Raw genomic sequence first — 21601 nt, 5'->3', positions numbered from 1 at the left:
CAATTGTACTCTGTCCTAGAAAGTATGATGAAGTTTGCAATATTTCTGTTACCACAATCACCTATCTTTTGAGGTTTTCTTCATGTTAAAATGGAAGAAGTTTCTCTGTTACTTTCAATAGAAATCCCTATATTTGTGCTCTGGAAACCAGTCTGTTCACCTTATCATGAATTTCATCTTTTTTAGATATTCCTCTCCTTACAAATTGTCATTCTCTTCAGCAAAGACAGTACTTAATATTTCTTGTATCAGAAAAAAATAATTTGTTGAACCCTCTTCTCTGATGACATAAGACACCATCTTTTATTATCTTCATTTTAGGTAATGCTATTCAAGAAACTGTCACGACTCATGAGCTTCATGTATTTACATTCAATAGTTTTGAATCCTCTGCAGTAAAACTTCCATCCTTTTGTATATTATTGAAATTACTCTTTTCAAGTTAACCAGTGATGTCCATCCTGCCAAATCCAGTTCAGCCTTTGCATTTCTATTCAGCTTCTTAATAGAAGTGGACAGCTCATCTGTCCACTTAGAGCCCTCCTTTCCCGACTTCTGTGCATCTTTACTCTCCCAGTTTTCCTTCTCCCCAGGGCTGTTCTCCGTCCTCTGATACCTTCTATTCAAAGGCTGGACTCCTTTAGACTTAAAAGACTGGGAACTTTACTGCTCAGTCTTTCACTTCCTATTTTCCTAACAATTCTCTCCCAGATGAGATTGTTCCCATCACCTTACATTTAGACTGATTTAACTCAAGTTTATATTTCCTGTTTATTCAAAAAGCATATTTGAACTCTACAATCATTTCTAATTGTCTAGTTTTTATTCCACATTTTTTTTTTTTTTTTGCATCTCAGACATAACATGTCAAAATCATTGATTTCTCCCACTCTTTTTTCCCAAAGGGATTTTTTTCCCCTAACTCTTCATCTGTCAGGAAGCATGTAACAAGAGGCTTCCCGTGTGCTGTTTTGGATCTGTCAGGAACCCTCAGGCCCTTATTAAGAGGAGAGGCATGCCTTTCCCAGAGCTAAGGAATCCAGGCGTTTCTCATTACGGTACCCTCTTCCTTTTTATGAGCCATATGGCAAAAGGTGATTGTCTGCCATTCTCTCTCTTTGATAGGGATCATCTTATGTTTTGTAAGTCTGGAATTTTAATCTTCATCTTTGCTGAGAATAACTACAGTATACATGCCCACGCCATGTTGATTAAAACACCTTTGCTCCATCAGAGCTTGGGTCCCCGTGTCTTTCTTTCTATTCTTTCTTTATTTCCTTCTCTCTCTCTCTTTCAGGCTAATTCCTTGGAGCATGGAGGCCCACTGAGCTCACTTTCTTGCCCAGGCTTCTAAGGCCCTCTCGAGAAGGCGCGCTGTGCCTTCACCCACTCGAGAGGTCTCCCGGTGCCTTCGTGCACCAGCGTGAGCCCTGAGAGCAGGACTCTGTTGACTTTCCGCATAAACCAGGGATATCAGCCTCTTTCTCTTACTCTGCAGACCACCGGTTCCGGTTCATTAAAGGACCAACATTTATCCAGCGCCATGAATGGGCTTATCAGTTACATGCTGGGTCAAATACAAAGAAACAACAGAAAGATTGAGTCATTTGTAATTTCTTCTTTATACTGATACCACTCCAACAGAAAGCTTTATAGTTTGTAGCCAGCTTATAACATTATTTCATGTATTGTTCCATTTCCTTCTATTTTTTCACACTTGTCCATGATGACATCATTTCTTTTCTGAATTTTGTTAAAATGTTCTACAGTCTGATTCAAAGTAACCACTATAATTTTTCCAGAATCTAAATAAATCTATTTCCTTTGTTTAGAATGTTTTCCCATTTCTTTCATTTAAAAAAAAATAAAGAAAAATTAAAGACAGTGTTTATCATGTGCTACAGGGCTTGCTTGTCCTATGCCCTAGCCATCCACTTCATTCATTCTGCCAGTTACATTAAAGCATCTATTTGTTTTTCAACCAATGAAGCTTTTTCTTTTATTTCGATCTTTGACTTCAGTCTATTAAATCCAAGTATTTTTCCCCTTGTACTTTTCACATAGTAGTTCATCTCTTTTCTCTTCAGGTGTTGATGAAATGTCACTTAAGCTAACATGGATGAGAGGGAAGATGTATTAGAGGTTTAAGGAGAAAAGAAAACATTCTCTCCTTGAATCTATTTAGGAATAGTTTGGAACATTTTGAGAACATATGATGATTATTGACTATATTTTATATTCATATTTATGTTAATTAAATATTGCTGAATAATGTAAAACCCCCAAACTCAAGGCTATAGAGAAACGTCATGTATAACCACATTTATGTGTCTGTGAGTTAACTTGAGGATCGGCTGAACTTGGCTGGCTTCTGTTTGCCAACTGTGCTACCTCCAGGACATTCAATCCTGCATCTGCTCATTTATTAGGTAGCTCTCCTCTAGGAGGGAACCTGACAACTGTCCCCGTGGGGCTCATCTTTCTTCTGGTGACCGGTAGACTAGTCCTGGCATGCTCTTCTTCTGGCAGTGGCAGAGCATAAGAGGAAACGTAGACCCAGATGTGGAACTGGACACCATCACTTTGAACTCATTCTATTGCCTGAGTTAGCTGGAGGCCAAACCTAATGGAAGAGAACCCTGCAAAATTACATGAACTAGTGAGGGAAGATTTGTGGCTGATAATGCAACCTACTTCCTGTTTATTTATTTTATCATTATTTAGTTAAACAAGGTGCTCTGTGATGCGGACATGATGGTTATTAATGAAAATGTTTTGGTTTTCATTTTGTATATATCTTCAAACCTCAGCTATGATGAAATTCTAAGATAAATTAATCCCTGACATCTGTTATCCTAAAAAAAAAAAAAAAGTACATACAGCAATTAGAAGTTCATTTTTTTCCCAATGTACTATGAACTTCATAGAGACAGTGATTTTTTTTTTAATCTTTCCCTTATTAATTACTGTGGTTTTGCCATCTACTACCTCCTATTCTACTCATGGAGTTTAAAGTTTTGTTTTTTAAATTTTTGAATTAATAATTGAATTAAATATTAATTAAGGACTGACAGGAAATTAATTAACATCAGTCCATGCAAATATAAAATGGATGGGCAAAATGAAGGGCCAAATACAGAAAGTAAAAATGCACATTTCAATATTTGAGTATAATAGATTTAATACCTCCCTTGGTTCAGTTTTCTTTATTATAGCACCAGGTTAAAGAAGATGTATCCTTTTTTTTTTTTTTTTTCCTTTAGATACTTCATTGACTACAATCCTGAAGATGATAGATTTTTTAACATCGATGCCAACACTGGAACCATTAAGACTACCAAGGTTCTTGATAGAGAAGAAACTCCATGGTACAACATCACAGTTGCTGCTTCAGAAAATGGTAAACTTCTTTATTTTATGTACTATAGGGAAGATGTCACTTAAACATGAAGACTTAGGCTGAGATTTTCTCCAGATCAGGGCTTTCATGATTTTTATTTTTTTATGCACCTAGCAGAGTGCACAGAATGTTTTAGACACAATTACTCATTGTCAGATGTGATTAGTAAATCTTATATCTTTTCCTTTACTGTAATCTCTGCATAATGGTAGAAAATTGATATCACAGAGTACTTAGTCTGCATCACTCAGTCAAAATATCTAATTCTCTTCTTAATTGTCAGACTTGCTTTGTCATGTGCTTATGCCTTACTTAAGTAGAAGAATGCTTCATATACAGTGAAGCAGTTAGGAAAATAAAGAGAAGAAAAGAAAATTTAACATTTTACTTGAATGATTTTATTAATACAACACCTTTCTTCAGGCTTCAATTGACTCTTAGAGATTTTACAGTGAAAGAATAACTCTTGGTATTTCAACAGACAGGTCTAAGTCATTTTAAACAAATGTACACCACCATACAACTGAGGGAGGCCATTGTTCGATCCTCATCCAGAACATTGCATTGTGCTAAATAACCACATTATAAAAAAAGTAAAGATATCAACAATTATCTCAAAGTTCAAAAAGATGTGTATAAATGTTTTCAAATGAAATTGGAATAAAGCTCTAGGAAAATGGATCTGTTGTCAAGAAAATGAAGTATGTATTTACATGTTGAGAAAGAATCCAAAGGTACAGACTGCCCCAAGTTTACTATGATACATGAAAAATGAAAGTGAAAGCATTAGTTGATCCATCATGTCGGACTTTTTGTGACCCCATGGACTATAGCCCCCCAGACTCCTCAGTCCAAGGAATTTTCCAAGTAAGAATACTGAAGTGGGATGTCATTCCCTTCTCCAGGGGATCTTCCTGACTCAGGGAATGAAACTGCATCTCCTGAATTGTAGAGAGTCTCCTGCATTTCAGGCAGATTCTTTATGATCTGAGTCACCAGGGAAGCCCAGTATTGTATATATCATGTGTGTGTGTGTGTGTGCACTCAGTCATGTCTGACTCTTTGAGACCCCATGAACTGGAGCTTGCCAGGTTCCTCTCCATGGGATTTCCCAGGCAAGAATACTGGACTGGGTTTTCATTTCCTTCTCTGGGGATCTTCCCGACACATGAATCAAACCTGCATCTGTTGCATATCCTGCATTTGCAGGTGGTTTCTTTACCACTAGTGACACCTGAGAAGCCCAACTTACAACGCCTTTTAAAAGATTTCAATATATTCATAAAAGAACTATAAATATTAAAATGTAGGAATACTTCATATTGGAAAATAGTATCCAGTTCAGTTCAGTTGCTCAGTGTGTCCGACTCTTTGCGACCCCATGGACCACAGCAAGGCAGGCCTTCCTGTCCATCACCAGCTCCCGGAGTTTACCCAGACTCGTGTCCATTGAGTCGGTGATATCATCCAACCATCACATCCTCTGTCATCCCCTTCTCTCCCGCCTTCGATCTTTCCCAGCATCAGGGTCTTTTCAAATGTGTCAGCTCTTTGCATCAGGTGGCCAAAGGATTGGAGTTTCTGCTTCAGCATCAGTCCTTCCAATGACTATTCAGGACTGATTTCCTTTAGCATGGACTGGTTGGATCTCCTTGCAGTCCAGAGGACTCTCAAGAATCTTCTCCAACACCACAGTTCAAAAGCATCAATTCTTTGGTGCTCAGCTTTCTTTATAGTCTACCTCTCACATCCATACATGACCACTGGAAAAACCATAGCCTTGACTAGATGGACCTTTGTTGGCAAAGTAATATCTCTGCTTTTTAATATGCTGTCTAGGTTGGTCATAACTTTCCCTCCAAGGAGTAAGTGTCTTTTAATTTCATGGTTTCAATCACCATCTGCAGTGATTTTGGAGCCTAAAATTAAAGTCTGCCACTGTTTCCACTGTTTTCCCATCTATTTGCCATGAAGTGATGGGACCAGATGCCATAATCTTAGTTTTCTGAATGTTGAGCTTTAAGCCAACTTTTTCACTCTCCTCTTTCACTTTCATCAAGAGGCTCTTTAGTTCGTCTTTGCTTTCTGCCATAAGGGTGGTGTCATCTGTATATCTGAGGTTATTCATATTTCTCCCAATAATCTGGATTCCAGCTTTTGCTTCCTCCAGCCCAGCATTTCTCATGATGTACTCTGCATATAAGTTAAATAAGCATGGTGACAATATACAGCCTTGACTTAATCCTTATCCTCTTTGGAACCAGTCTGTTGTTCCATGTCCAGTTCTAACTGTTGCTTCCTGACCTGCATACAGATTTCTCAAGAGGGTCAGGTGGTCTGGTATTCCCATCTCTTTCATAATTCCCATGGTTTATTGTGATCTGCATGGTCAAAGGCTTTGGCATAGTCAATAAGGCAGAAGTATATGTTTTTCTGGAACTCTCTTATATAAAATGAAATTACACTCTCTCTTTCTTATGCCCTCAGAAGATACAAGAAATTTAAAAAAAAAACATTCAAGCTTCATTTAGAAATACTTTACATACCCTATGATTTACCTTTGTATAGTGTATAGACTAATGACTGTTAGTACATTCAGTTATCCATCAACTGTCACAATGGATTTTAGAATACATTGAATACTTCAGAAAGAAATCCTGTGTCCTTATTCATCACTCTCTAATCCCTCTTGCCCACACTTCAATCCAAGGAGCCACTCCTCTAGTGTCTGTTTTTATAGATGTCTTAGTCTGTTTAGGCTGCTATAACAGTGTATCATAAACCTAGTGCTTTAAAAAGCAAACACTTATTTCTCACAGTTCTGGAGGCTGGAAGTCCAAGATCAAGGGGCCAACTGATTTGGTGTCTGGTGAGAATACACTTTCTGGTTCATAGATGGATGTCTTCTAGTGGTGTTCTCACATGGTGCAAGAGCAAGGGATCTCTATGGGATCTCTTTTTTAAGAGATATAATCTCCCTCGTGAGTGTTTCACTCTGAATTTGGGGGAGAAAAATACATTCAGTCTACAGCAATAATTTTTCCTTAATTGACCTCTCATATAAAACAATCATATGACATCTAGTCCTTTGTGACTGGCTTACTTCACGTAGTGTGTTATTTTCAAAGTTCATTTACATTGTAGCATGGATCAGTGTTTCATTCTTCCTTACTGCTAAAATCTTTCCATTGTTTGAATATACTGTATTTTATGTACCCATTCACCACTTGATAGACATTTGTGTTGTTTCCACTTTTTGCCTAATTTGAAGAATGCTATCATAAGCATTGATATGGATGCTTTTGTGTGAATGACTTTTCATTTCTCTTGGGTATATACCTAGGAGTGGGATTGCAGAATCATATAAAACTATGTTTAACTCTTGGATGAATTGCCAGACTGTTTTCCAAAGTGACCACATTTTACATTCACAGCAGCACTATATGAGTGTCCTCATTATTCTATATTGTTACCAATATTTACTATTCCATACTTTTTTGATCATGATCATTCTATTAGGTGTGAGGTGATAGCTCATTGTGGTTTATGCACTTTTATAATGTCTTGTATCACAAAACAATAAAGCTGCTCCAGTCTTTTCTGTTCTACCTGAGTTTTTCTTGTGTTGCATCTGAAAAATCAACTCAAGTAGTTTCCATTTAGATTGTTTTTTCAATGTAATATTTCTCTTTGAAAATAAGGATTCACTAATTACTTTTAAATGAGTATTATAAATAATACATGAGTGGATTCATTTGTTATAATTCTGGTTACTTTTCATTTTCAAAATGGCCAGAATAGTTCTAGAATTGCATGTGCTTACTTACTAAGAACAATAAAATAACTGCCACATGATAAAGCCTCATTTAAAATTAGTTTTAAAATAAAGGAATGCATGGATTGATAAATTGAAGTAGATGCTATGGAGACATTGAAAAGTTTCCAAAAATATTGTATAGTTATTTTGCAATCAAGCTCCATGTATAGAAGATGGAAAGGGAGAATCCCTGGAGAGAATACTTGCTTGTCAGAAATAATAAGGACTTATTTTAAAATAACATCAAATTCAACTCCAGAGGTATTTTCATCAGAAACTTTACTTTAGTTCAGCTAAATCTCATCTCAACCTAAATAATATTTGCATCAAGATAAAGCTACTTTGTAAATATACATGAGTTCAAATGTATCATGAAAATTATATTATTTGCAATCATTACCAAAGGAAACCAAAGGAAATGTTAATTTTTACTAAAGTAACATCTTAGGTATGTACTTACTTCCCCCCCCTTTTTTTTCACTAATTGCTAGTGTTTCATATGGGAAATGAGTTAATACACATCTACTAAGTAAAACAGTACAGTAAATCGTAATATCCTGAATTTTATAGATGGTAATAAAGAAGCCTTAGAGACATCTCAATGAGCATTACTAAAATATAATTTAATCCTAATCATAAACAGGTATGTAGAAAGAATGAGCCCTAGTTAAGATTTTATAGCCATACTGGGAGACTGTGTTTAGAAAAGTGCACATTCACTTACTGATGGCTTGGCCTAAGTGCATATTAAATAGAGCTGGGAGCTCTTCCACAAATGATTGTTTGTAAGCGTTAACAGAAGCTATGTCATAAAAGTATTTTCTGGTATATTTCATTTTGGATACTTTTTCAACAGGATGTTTTAAAAGGCTATACCTTTTTTTTAGTGCATTTTAGGTTTATCAAAATTCAGAGAAATGGACAATGATTTCCTTTGTATCTTCTGTACCTACAGATGCTTAGCTTCCTCCACTATCAATATCCTCCACCAGAGTGATACATTTGTTACAACAGATGAGCCTGCATTGATGCATCATAATCAACCAATGTCTATAGTTTGTTGTAGGGTTAGCTCTTATTATTCTATGGTTTTGGACAAATGCATAATGCATATACCCACTGATGTAATATCATATAGAGTATTTTGAATGCACTAAAATGTTCTGTGCTCCATCTGTTCATCTCTCCCCATCTCTACCCCTGGTAACCACCTATCTTTTTATGACTCCATAGTTTTGCCTTTTCCAGAACATCATATAGTTGGAATCATACGGTGTGTGGACTTTTAGGTTGGCTTCTTTCACTTAGTAATATAGATTGAAGTTTGTTCAAATTTTCCATGTCTATTCCTGTCTTGATAGCACATTTCTTTTTACACTCAATAATATGAAATTGTCAGCCTGCACCAGTTTGTTTATTCATTCATCTACTGAAAAACATCTTGGTTGTCTCCAAAATTTGGCAATGATGAAATAATGCTGCTATAAATATACGGGTGTAGGTTTTTGGGTGGACAGATGTTTTCAACTCCTTTGGGTAAATATCAAACTTTGCAATCCCTGGATCATATGGTAAGAGTATGTTTAATTTTGTAAGAAATTGATAGTGTCTTATGAAGTGCCTATGCCATTTTGAATACCCACCAGATATGAATGATTGTTCCACATCCTAACTAGCATTTGGTGTTGTTATTATTCCCTGGATTTGCACCACTCCAATAGATACATAGTGGCATATTGTTTTAACTTGCATTTTTTCTGATGATATATATGTGGGGCATCTTTTCATAGTTTTACCATGTGTATGTTTTCTTTGGTGAATTATTTATTAAGGTCTTTGGCCCATTTTTTTAATCATGTTGTTTATTTTCTTAACATTTAATGTTAAGAATTCTTGGCATTTATTTTTTTTTTTGGATAACTAATTTATCAGGTGTGTCTTTTGCAAATATTTTCTCCCAAACTTTGTCATATCTCCTCATTCTCTTGACATTGTCTTTCAAAAGCAGAAATCAAATTTTTAAAAACCTTAATGTAACAATTTTGAGGAGACTGTTGCTCTATGGAATTATAATTAGAAGTTAATGCTTTAAAATAGTCTACCCACTACGGAGGGCCTTGTGGAAGCAAGAGAAAGGTTCTTCCTCTGGGCAGATGAAACAATGTACCTGATTTAAGAGAGAACAGGAGCAAAGCAGCTTTGTGCAAAAGAAAGAAAAAAAAAAAAAAAAACCAACTCCAAAAATGTTTCCCCTTTCTTCAGGTGAACAGGCCTTATACTAGAAGACTGTGAGAAGGTTGAGGGTGCCACAGCTGGGCATCCTTTGAGCATGCAGGTGGGGCTCAGATACAATGCAGTTGTCAATGCAATGCATGCTGTTTGATCTGCCTTCTTTTATCCTGTGGTTTTTAGGTCACAGTGATTATTCAGTTGCCTAGTCATGTAAGAAAGGCAGGAATCTTGGGTCTGGTCTAGGATTATCTTTTATTTGCTGTTGTTCAGTCCCTATGTTGTGTCTGACTCTTTGTGATCTCATGGACTGCAACACGCCAGGCCTCCCTGTCCCTCACCACCTCTCAGTGCTTTCCCAGGCCTCCCTGTCCCTCACCACCTCCCAGAGCTTTCCCAAACTCATGTCCATTAAGTCAGTGATACCATCCAACCATTTAATCCTGTCCTCCACTATCTCCCAGAGTTTTCTCAAATTCATGTCCACTGAGTTCGTGGTGCTTTCTAATCATCTCATCCTGTTGCCCCAACTCCATGTGCCCTCAATCTTTCCCAGCATCAGGGTCTTTTCCAGTGAGATGGCTCTTGACCTGAAAGAGGTGGCCAAAAGTATTGGAGCTTCAGCTTCAGTAACAGTTTACTGCTGTAGCTAAACATAAATAGCAGCTATTTTAACTGGTATGTTGGTCTTTACATTTCATACCATTCTAAAAAAAAATCCCTGTGAAATAGAAAAAAAAAAGATATTATTCTTGCTTTATAAAAAAAAGAAAAAAGAAGAAAGAAAGAAAGAGAGAGACTCTAACAAATCTGAATATTTTGGTTTCTAGATCTGTGTTCATTCTGTGTCAGCTGATGATCATTGAACCCAAGTACTCATCAGGTATTTTAACTGGTTGAGATTTATTTTTTTATTTTGAAAATTCATTCTGTGACATTAGATTATTTTCACCATCTTAAAGAATACACTAGGAATCAAATAAGTTCAATATATATGTCTTTGGTCGGGGGAATAGAAAGTGGTGTCTCATTATCACGTATCACAGTTCTCAGGGAAGAGGACTTTCTTGATAAATACCTGGGGAACATTTCTGTTACAGCTAACAATGTAATCCATAATATAATTATTTGATAACTTCTACTACTTTTCTGTTGATGTGTCACAAATAGTCACATGTTTCTGTAGGTCAGAAGTCCAGAGGGTTCAACTTAGTCCTCTGCTTTAAATCTGGAAAGACTGAAGTTGTGTGTCAGCTGGGCTGGTCCCTTATCTAAAGGCTTCAGGGAAGAATCTGATTTCATGCTCATTCTCCTCATTGGCAGCATCCACGTTACTGAGGATGTAGGTGTGAGGGCTACAATTTTTTTTTTTCTGGCTCTTAGCTGGGAGAGCTTTCTCCTTTTAGAAGCTGCCTGAATTTTTTCTTCAAGCAAGCAATAGTGTGTCAAGTCCTTCTTATGTTTGAATCTCTTTAGTTGTCTCTTCTGCCACCATCTGGAGAAAGTCTCTGCTTTCGGTGGTTTTTCACCCGATTGAGTCAGGCCCACCCCAATAATCTTTGTACATTAAGGTCATCTGCCTTGAGACTTCAGTTACATCTGCAGAGTTCCTTCACAACAGGACCCAAATTAACATCTAGTTGAATAATCGAGGGGCAGGAATCGTATTCTGGAATCTTTAGAATTCTGCGTCCCATGACCCTAAAATGTCTCTAAAATTTTGGAGAATTCTTTTTTAGGATAATAAATATTCTTTCTAACTTGTGTGCCATGGCTTACTTTTCCTTTTATATGACTCCTCAGTAAAATAAAGGCACTAGTAGGCACTCAATAAGTAGTTCTTAACATGTTTTTTCAAATGACTAGCTCTCATCTCCCTCCATTTCCTTGTTAATGCCTCAGTTCAGGATAATGTATATTTTTATTCTAACTGCTTTTCAGAAACACCACTGTGTTCATCACTTCATAACAGCTGAGTCCAATGAGTAGTCTTCATTTCTTATCTCCCTGATTTCTTTGTGATATCTGACTGTATTAATCATCCTCTTTCCTCTTAGAATGTTCTACTTCCTTGGCTGCCATTCCAGTACTTTGGAATGGTGTACTCTATCATCTGTGTTCTTAAGAATACATTCACTGACTCACTCAGAGTGCAGTAATAAGTGATACCTGCTAGTGAGTCTAGTATTTTAGGGGCTAATCATATAGAGGGATTATTTTGTCTTTGAGGAATTTAAGAGTCTAATGCAAAAGACAAGGTAGCTGAATAATTGCATTATGGATAATTACTGTGAGGATAAGTTTTTTTTAGGGACTAGAGAAACATGAAAACATGGTGGCTTAATGTCTTTGTGAAGACCAGTGAAGATTTCATAGAGTACAATGCTTGGATTGAGCCTTGAGATGAAGGATGAGTAAAGGTTAGCCTGCATTCTGCTCTCAAACTAGTGGCTCAGCTGGTAAATAATCTGCCGCCAATGCAGGAGACCTGGGTTCTGTCCCTGGTTTGAGAAGATCCCCTGGAGGAGGGTATAAATGGCAACCCCACTCCAGTATTCTTGCCTGGAGAATCACCATGGACAGAGGAGTCTGGCAGGCCATAGTTCATGGGGTCTCAGAGTCGGGCACGACTGAGTGACTATGCACAGCACAGATCAGAACCAATAGGATTCAGAACCAAAGTGAAAGTCACTCAGTCATGTCCGACTCTTTGAGACCCCATGGACTGTACATTCCATGGAATTCTCCAGGTAAGAATACTGGAGTGGGTAGCCTTTCCCTTCTCCAGGGGATCTTCCCAACCCAGGGATCGAACCCAGGTGTCCTGCATTGCAGGCAGATTCTTTACCAGCTGAGCCACAAAAGAAGCCCAATAATGTATTAAGTAAGTATGCTATTTACCCCATTAAATTTTAATAAAGTAGAATTAACCCACCAAAATGTTATTCTAATGTCACAGTAAGTTGGGAGTTGTTGAGGCAAGCTACAAATATCAGGAAGCAAACTAAAGACAGGTGGGCGTGAAAGAATTCTGATGGCCATAAGGCAACCAAGTATGTTAAGTAAGTCTGTGCAGATGCTGAATATAAAAGTTAATATTTGGGAACTCTGGGGTTTTCATTTTGTTGTTTAGTCGCTAAGTCATGTCTGACCCTTGTGACCCCTTGGACTATAGTCCACCAGGCTCCTCTGTCCATGGGATTTCCCAGGCAAGCCTACTGGACTGGATTGCCATTTCCCTCTCCATCAGAACCAAAAAGGATTTTCATTATGAGGATTGGTTAATATTGGCTCATGCAGCTATGGAGGTTGCAGGTCTAAAATCCTCAGATTCCCTGTCCTAGGTCACACCTTCTTGCCAGAGCCAGGAAGAACCAGTGCCTCAAAGGTCATCAGGCAAGAGAATTCTCTCTTATTAGAGGGAAAGTCAGCCTTTGGTTCTATTCCGGTCTTCAACTGATTGGACAAAGCCCACTCACATTATGAGAACAATCTGCTTTACTCAGTCTCACAATTTAAATGCTAATCTTATACAAAGACAGCCTCACAAAATCACACAGAATAATGTTTGACCAAATATCTGGGCCCTCCATGAATTAGAAACTGGCCCAGTGTCCTGGGTTTTATCAGGCCTTCTAGATGATTTTCACGCATGCTAATGTTTGAGAATCACTGACCTATGTGATTCTAATGTAAATTAAATTCAAGAAGCACTGTTGTATATAACAATTTGATTTATATCATGGTTCTATCAAGAACTACTCTCATGGGCATACCCACATGCACACACTCACTCATATACATACACACATCCAGATGGAGAAATAAACTTCATGTAGGGCATATGTGGCTTTTATTCCCCCTTATGGCTTTCTCTTTTTTTTAATTTATTTTTTATTGGAGGATAATTGCCTTATAGAATTTTGCTCTTGTTATGTGACTTTTGTTTATAATATTTGGTCTGCTCTCAGCTTAATCCTCTGAAAAATGTATACCACAGACCCTCAAGTAGGCCATATCCTTTCAATAGTTTTATAATTCTTTCATCTCTTAAAGATTTCTTCTCATTTTCTGCTGCTTTATAAACAACTATTTTCTTTCAAGAACTGTTTCAAAAGTCACAACATCTTTGAAATTTTTCTCAACTTCTCAGGCATATTTTATAGCTCCTTATCTTCTGTATTCTATATAGACCTTAGAAGGATGTTCATCACTTATACTCTCATAGTCTTAAATATACCACTTATATTTTATTGTAATATTTTTCACCTATACTACTTTGTGAACATCTCAAATCTAATAATCAGGTCTATTTTATCTTTGTTTGTTAGAGTATTCCCAAATTCTTAATAAATTCCCTGACACTGGGTTAATAAAATTTTGTTAAGTTCATGAATATTATCTGTCTTCATTTCTCAGCCCACCTTAATTACCCAACAACTACATACATCATTCACTACACATTGCAATGATCACTGTACATTTCCCAGTTTACCTAAAATATTGTATTTCTGCTTATTCTGTTCATTAAATGTGAGACTTCATTGCACCTGATCAACATACCAAAATGGGACACTTTTTTATTAATTGCTTGCAAGATGATTTTATTTTCAAAGGAGTCAAATTCAGGGAGATGCTTATTTATTCATATATCTAATGAGTTCAAAAGTTTCTGCTGTCTCCATAGTTCACAGTTTAAGCAACAACAAAAGCAACTTCATGTTCTATGCATTGATAGGAAAATTTGCCTCAGCTTCCTATTTCACATTTCTCTCACATTATCTACATAATTGGAGTCCAGAAACCAATCTATACATGTTTTTTATTCATTGACTCTTTCTTGTTTTTCTCTTCAATTCTTATGCAAACATATTCAAAGATTAGGATCCACAAATTTCAAATTTAGAACAATTGTTAACTGCAGGCGATGGAAGTTAAATTTAGATTCTATGAACTCATTCCTTGTTTCCTTTTAATCTGAAGTTAATTTTTGTTAGCAGTTGCAGCTAACAACATAAAATCTTGTTATTGAAGAGTGGGTGGTTTTAAGCCCCTTTGGTTACTTCACATTCTTTTGTTATTGTAGATGTGCTTATTTTGATACATAAAAGTTGTTTTCCATAGTGTGTTCATATTAGCAATTTCCTTTTCAAAAAAAGGTTCATAATGAGACCTTATACCTTAGCCTACAGAGAGGATAACATACAAAATTTGGCATTGCTTTTAACCAATGATAAAAAGTAATACAATAAAATACTTTTCTGAAATTTTTATTTATACATGCATGGGTCAGTGTATTAGCTACCTATAGCCATGTGATAGATTACTTCAAAATATCAAAAAGTAGCTCAATTTTTTTCTAAGACTTAAAATAAATTTATTGACTCATTTATCTGAATATTTCATAGATAAATTGAGCTTTAGACTTACCTTTATCAGGACTCTTATCTCCATTTCTTTGTATTTTTTTTCTGCATTCTCTTTTATCATATTTTGACTTAGGTTGCTATATTATAGTAATAAGCAACTAGTACTACATTAACTTTTAGTATGTTAATAGGGTGAATGCCACCTTAACTTGGTACACACTCAGCCTCATTCAGGGTGCAATAAATTGTCGCTTTGGATAATAAGATGCTGCTTTATTTAATTTATTTATAAACTAATCTCCATTCACTTTCTTTAAAAACTGTATTTAGTGCATGAAATGTGCCATAATTTAACTGCTTAGTAGGACAAAAGGTATGGAATTTTCGTATTGGCTCAGGACTTTCAAGGTTCATATTTTTATCTTCATTTATGGTCAGTTCCATTCAAATCTCTCAGATTCTACATATAAGGAGGAGGTTCATCAAGCAATTATAACATTTAATACATTTTATTTGTGTTATTGTTTACCCAATATGTCAATACACTGAGACATTACTAATTGCACTATCCCAAACTCAGTATCAAATTCTAAAAGAAGTAGAGCATATAGTTTATTCAAGAAAAACTCAAGTAACTAAAGCAATTATATATATCCTGCTAAATGTGTATTTTTCTGACAAAAGCCCATATAGTCAAAGCTATGGTTTATCCAATAGTCATGTAGGGATGTGAGAGTTGGACCATAAAGGTGGCTGAGCTCTGAAGAATCAACGCTTTCAAACTGTGGTGCTGAAGAAGACACTTGAGAGTCCCTTGGGCTGCAAGGAGACCAAACCAGTCCATCCTAAAGGAAATCAACTGTGGCTATTCATTGGAAGGACTGATGCTGAAGCTGAAGCTCCAGTATTTTGGTCACGTAGTGCGAAGACCTGACTCACTGGCGAAGACCCTGATGCTGGGAGAGATTGAAGGCAAGAGGAGAAGGGTGCGGCAGAGAATGAGATGATTGGATAAAATCACCAACTCAATGGACATGAGTTTGAGCAATCTCTGGATTCTGTCACTATTTCCATTTTCCCCCATCTATTTGCCATGAAGTGATGGGACCAGATGCCATGATCTTAATTTCCTGAATGTTGAGCTTTAAGCCAACGTTTTCACTCTCCTCTTTCACTTTCATCAAGAGGCTTTTTAGTTCCTCTTCACTTTCTGCCATAAGGGTGGTGACATCTGCATATCTGAAGTTATTCACATTTCTACTGACAATCTTGATTCCGGCTTGTGCTTCATCCAGCCCAGCATTTTGAATGATGTACTCTGCATATAAGTTAAATAAGCAGGGGGATCACATACAGCCTTGACATACTCCTTTCCTGATTTGGAAGCAGTCTGTTGTTCCTTGTCAAGTTCTATCTGTTGCTTCTTAACCTGCACCCAGAATTCTCAGGAGGCAGGTCAGGTGGTCTGGTATTCCCATCTCTTTCAGAACTTTCCACAGTTTGTTTTGATCCACATAGTCAAAGGCTTTGGCATAGTCAATAAAGCAGAAGTAGATGTTTTTCTGAAATCATTTTGCTTTTTTGATGATCCAACGGATGTTGGCAATTTGATCTCTGGTTCCTCTGCCTTTTCTAAATCCAGCTTGAATATCTGGAATTTCACGGTTCACATACTATACTGTTGAAGCCTGCCTTGGAGAATTTTGAGCATTACTTTGCTAGTGTGTGAGATGCATGCAATCATGCAGTAGTTTGAACATTTTTTGGCATTGCCTTTCTTAGGGATTGGAATGATAACTGACCTTTTCCAGTCCTGTGGCCACTGTTGAATTTCCCATATTTGCTGGCATATTGAGTGCAGCACTTTCACAGCATCATCTTTTAAGATTTGAGCTAGATCAACTGGAATTCTATCACCTCCACTGACTTTGTTATTAGAGATTCTTCCTACGGCCCCCTTGACTTCACATTCCAGGATGTCTGGTTCTGGGTGAGCCATCACACCATGGTGGTTATCTGGGTCATGAAGATCTTTTTTGTATAGGTCTTCTGTGTATTCTTACCACCTCTTCTTAATATCTTCTGCTTCTGTTAGGTCCATACCACTTCTGTCCTTTATTGTGCCCATCTCTGCATAAAATATTCCCTTGGTATCTCTAATTTTCTTGAAGAGATCTCTAGTCTTTCCCATTCTGTTGTTTTCCTCTATTTCTTTGCATTGATCACCGAGGAAGGCTTTCTTATCTCTCCTTTCTATTCATTGGAACTCTGCATTCAAATGGGAATATCTTTCCTTTTCTCCTTTGTTTTTTGCTTCTCTTCTTTTCACAGCTATTTGTAAGGCCTCCTTAGACAACCAGTTTTCCTTTTTGCATTTCTTTTCCGTGGGGATGGTCTTGATCCCAGGCTCCTATACAATGTCATGAACCTCCATCCATAGTTTATCAGGCACTCTGTCTATCAGATCTAGTCCCTTAAATCTATATGTCACTTCCACTGTATAGTCATAAGGGATTTGATTTAGGTCACACCTGAATGGTCTAGTGGTTTTCCTTACTTTCTTCAATTTAACTCTGAATTTGGCAATAAGGAGTTCATGATCTGAGCCACAGTCAGCTCCCGGTCTTGTTTTTGCCGACTGTATAGAGCTTTTCCATCTTTGGTTGCAAAGAATATAATCAATCTCATTTTGGTGTTGACTACCTCATGATGTCCATGTGTAGAGTCCTCTCTTGTGTTGTTGGAAGAGGGTGTTTGCTATGACCAGTGCATTCTCTTGGCAAAACTCTATTAGCCTTTGCCTTGCTTCATTCCGTACTCCAAGGACAAAGTTGCCTGTTACTCCAGGTGTTTCTTGACTTCCTACTTTTGCATTCCAGCCCCTATAATGAAAAGGACGTCTTTTTTGGGTGTTAGTTCTAAATGGTCCTGTAGGTCTTCAAAGAACCGTTCAACTTCAGCTTCTTCAGCATTACTGGTTGGGGCATAGGCTTGAATTAACATGATACTGAATGGTTTGCCTTGGAAATGAACAGAGATCATTCTGTCATTTTTGAGATTGCATCCAAGTACTGCATTTCAGACTCTTTTGTTGACCATGATGGCTACTCCATTTCTTCTAAGGGATTCTTGCAGACAGTAGTAGATGTAATGGTAATCTGAGTTAAATTCACCCATTCCAGTCCATTTTAGTTCACTGATTCCTAAAATGTTGATGTTCACTCCTGCCATCTCCTGTTTGACCACTTCCAATTTGCCTTGATTCGTGGACCTAACATTCCAGGTTCCTATGCAATATTGCTCTTTACAACATCAGACCTTGCTTCTATCACCAGTCCCATCCATAACTGGGTATTGTTTTTGCTTTGGCTCCATCCCTTCATTCTTTCTGGAGTTATTTCTCTACTGATCTCCAGTAGCATATTGGGCATCTACCAACCTGGGGAGTTCATCTTTCAGTATCCTATCATTGTGCTTTCTAATACTGTTCGTGGGGCTCTCAAGGCAAGAATACTGAAGTGGTTTGCCATCCCCTTCTCCAGTGGACACATTCTGTCAGACCTCTCCACCACGACCCGGCCGTCTTGGGTGGCCCCACACAGCATGGCTTAGTTTCATTGAGTCAGACAGGGCTGTGGTCCGTGTGATCAGATTGGCTAGTTTTCTATGATTATGGCTTCAGTGGGTCTGCCCTCTGATGCCCTGTTGCAACGCCTACCTTCTTACTTGAGTTTCTCTTACCTTGGACGTGGGGTATCTCTTCACGGCTGGTCCAGCAAAGCGCAGCCTCTGTTCCTTACCTTGGAGGAGGTCGCCCTTCCTGACCTTGAAGGTGGAGTAGCTCCTCTCAGCCCTCCTGCGCCGGCACAGCCGCTACTCCTCGGACATGGGGTTGATCCTCTCGGCCGCCGCCCCTGGCCTCGAACATGGGGTAGCTCCTCTCCGCCGCTCCTGCGCTGTCGCAGCCTGGCGCTCATGGTCGCCGCCCCTGACCTTGGGTGAGGGGTAGCTCCTCATGGCCACGCTTCTGAGCGGTCAGTCAAAGGATTAGACTATGAATTAAGTGAAATATACCTTTACCTAGTATCTGGCATATGGTGTCGTAACAAATGACAGCTCTTATAATTATCATAAATATGAATGAATTATGTGCTAAATCAGTATCTGTCATTACTTGTTATATCTTCATGGGGCTTGAGACAAAATTACATTTTGCAAACCACTAGAAAGTAGCATGCAGATAAAAAAATTGAAATGCATTTTTAAAATTTTTTGTATACAATGATAAATTATTCAAGTACCTCTATCAACATTTTAAAAATAATTTTTAATTGGAGACCTGTTACAATACATTCATTAAACTCTCTTAAATGTGATTGATTTTATATGAAACTTACTTAAGTAAGTGTCCATAATCAACTGTATGTTAGTAATCATAATCAGATTCTCTCTAGGATGTATGAGAATTCTATTCTCCTTAACTAAGAGTTTTTTTTTTTTTTTTAGTGTGGCTAATATTGAAATGTCCTAAGTTGTACAGATCTTGTCACATTTCAATGGGCTTTCAAATGCACACTTTCATGGTAACCACATCCTTATCAATCTACTGGACATTTCTGTAACCTCAGAGAAGTTCTCCTCTACAGGAATTCTCTTACCCTTCACCCCTCAGAGGTAGCAATATTGTCATTTATTTCTGCCACTTCTAGAATTTCATATAAATGCAATCTAAAAATATAGAAGATTGGGTTGTTGTTGTTGAGTCACTAAGTCATGTCTGACTTTTTGTGACCCCATGAACTACAGCATGCCAGGCTTCCCTGCCCCTCACTGTCTCTTGGAGTTTGCGCAAACTCAGGTCCATTGAATATGTTATACCATCTGACCAGCTCATCATCTGTTGGCCCCTTCTCTTCCTCTGTTCAGTCTTTCCCAGCATCAGGGTCTTTTTGAACGAGTCTGCTCTTCACATCAGGTGGCCAAAGTACTGGAGCTTCATCATAAATTCTTCCAATGAATATTCAGAGTTAATTTCTTTTAGGATTGACTGGATTGATTTCCTTGCTGTCCAAGGGACTCTGAAGAGTCTTCTCCAGCACCACAATTTGAAAACATCAATTCTTTGGTGTTAAGCCTTCTTTATGGGTCATCTCCTTGTATCCATACATGACTACTGGAAAAATCATAGCTTTGGCTATATATGGACATTTGTTGGCAAAGTGATATCTTTGCTTTTTAGTATGCTATCTAGGTTTGTCATAACTTTTGTTCCAAGGAGCTAGCATCTTTTAATTTCATGACTTCAGTCACCATCTACAGTGATTTCAGAGCCCAAGAAAATAAAATCTGTCACTGTTTCCACTTTTTCCCCATCTATTTACCATGAAGTAATGGAACCCTATGTCATGATCTTAGTTTCTTTTTTAATATTGAGTGTTAAGTCAGCTTTTTCATTCTCCTCTTTCACCCTCATTAAGAGGCAGTTTAGTTCCTCTTTGCTCTCTGCCTTAGAGTGGTATCATCTGCATATCAGAGGTTGTTATTTCTCCACCAGCAATCTTGATTCCAGTTTGTGATTCACCCAGCTTGTTACCCTGTTATTGCATAAAGCCTGGATGATTTTTGCATAGTATAGTTTCTACTGAAAATCACATGTATAGGATTGTCAGTGTGCCCTTTTTTTTTGGAAAGGATTAAATTCAAAATTCTGCTGTCTCCTAGTCTCAGTGTTTTAAAGTTTACATAACTTCCTTAATTGTGTCTCAAAAGTACAGTTTGGCCCATAGCACCATTCTAACTCCTATTTACAGATTAAATAATTAAGTTATAGAAATAACAAATAACTTTCCAAAGTTCATATTCCTTAAGAGTTCTGGAAAGTGGCTCCTACTGAATAACTTGTCTGAAGATAGTATACTTTTATTTACTGTGCCATCAAAAGGACTGAACACTTATTTTTAGAAATGCAGCATGAGCCTGAAATTAATAGTAGCAATAACAGAAATGTTGCATTAAGAATTCCTGGGACATTATCCAGTTTTTACCATAACAAAATACTTCTCACACATAAAAATATGTCTGCATTTATAGGTAAAGTGATTGGCATTCAAAGAACAGAATACTAACCTTAGAATGAGGGAAATTTAAAAAAAAATACCAAAGGAGCTTGCTAATTTACTAATATAGATTTAGCTCATTTCATTATTGAGCAGAAATACTAGAATGAGTGTAGGTAAGCCACAATTGGCTACAAAACTACAGTGAGTTTTCCACTCTAATTATCTGAAATTATAGTTTTTACACACCATCCTACTTTTAGGAAATAGCAATTATTCAATTTGCATCAGTGTTGGAATTAAGCTTATTCTGAGACTGTTTTTATTATCACTTGAGATTCCCCTGACAGTGCATGCCCTACAGATCACTGGTTACATCCACAATAAGGTTAGATTCTTTTCCCTACAGAATAGAAAATGATAGTATACCTACATACAAATAAGTATCTGTTTGATCCCAGCTCTGTACTGTTAATCCTTAAGTGATAGAAGAGTAATTGTACACTGGAGATACAATATATAACATTAGAGAAACATGGAGAGAGTCTGTTTCCATCCAGGAGGATTTAGTTTCCCATGCCGGAGTATGGAGTATGGGCAAGGCTATGCCAATTCCAGAGGACAGAGGTAGGGCAGTGAGAAGGTGATATTTGAAAACAGTCAAATGCTTAGTCATTCTTTTATTCTAGTCTTTCCTCAAGACATAGTCTTCCCAGAATCCTTTCCTAAA

General features: G+C 37.3%; 1 protein-coding gene across 6 annotated transcripts in view; it reads left to right on the top strand.

Moving 5' to 3' along the window:
- Positions 1 to 21601, top strand: part of CDH18 (cadherin 18) — a 1188046-nt gene that overhangs the window by 1106554 nt on the left and 59891 nt on the right. For all 6 annotated transcript variants that reach the window (XM_070476511.1, XM_070476510.1, XM_070476512.1 and 3 more), the window contains one exon: positions 3264 to 3400. In XM_070476511.1, coding sequence (XP_070332612.1) covers positions 3264 to 3400 — 137 coding nt within the window. The remainder of the gene's footprint in view (positions 1 to 3263; positions 3401 to 21601) is intronic.

Source organism: Odocoileus virginianus, chromosome 14 (assembly GCF_023699985.2).
Source record: "Odocoileus virginianus isolate 20LAN1187 ecotype Illinois chromosome 14, Ovbor_1.2, whole genome shotgun sequence".
NCBI lineage: Eukaryota > Metazoa > Chordata > Mammalia > Artiodactyla > Cervidae > Odocoileus > Odocoileus virginianus.
This window is presented reverse-complemented; position numbering and strand designations above follow the sequence as displayed.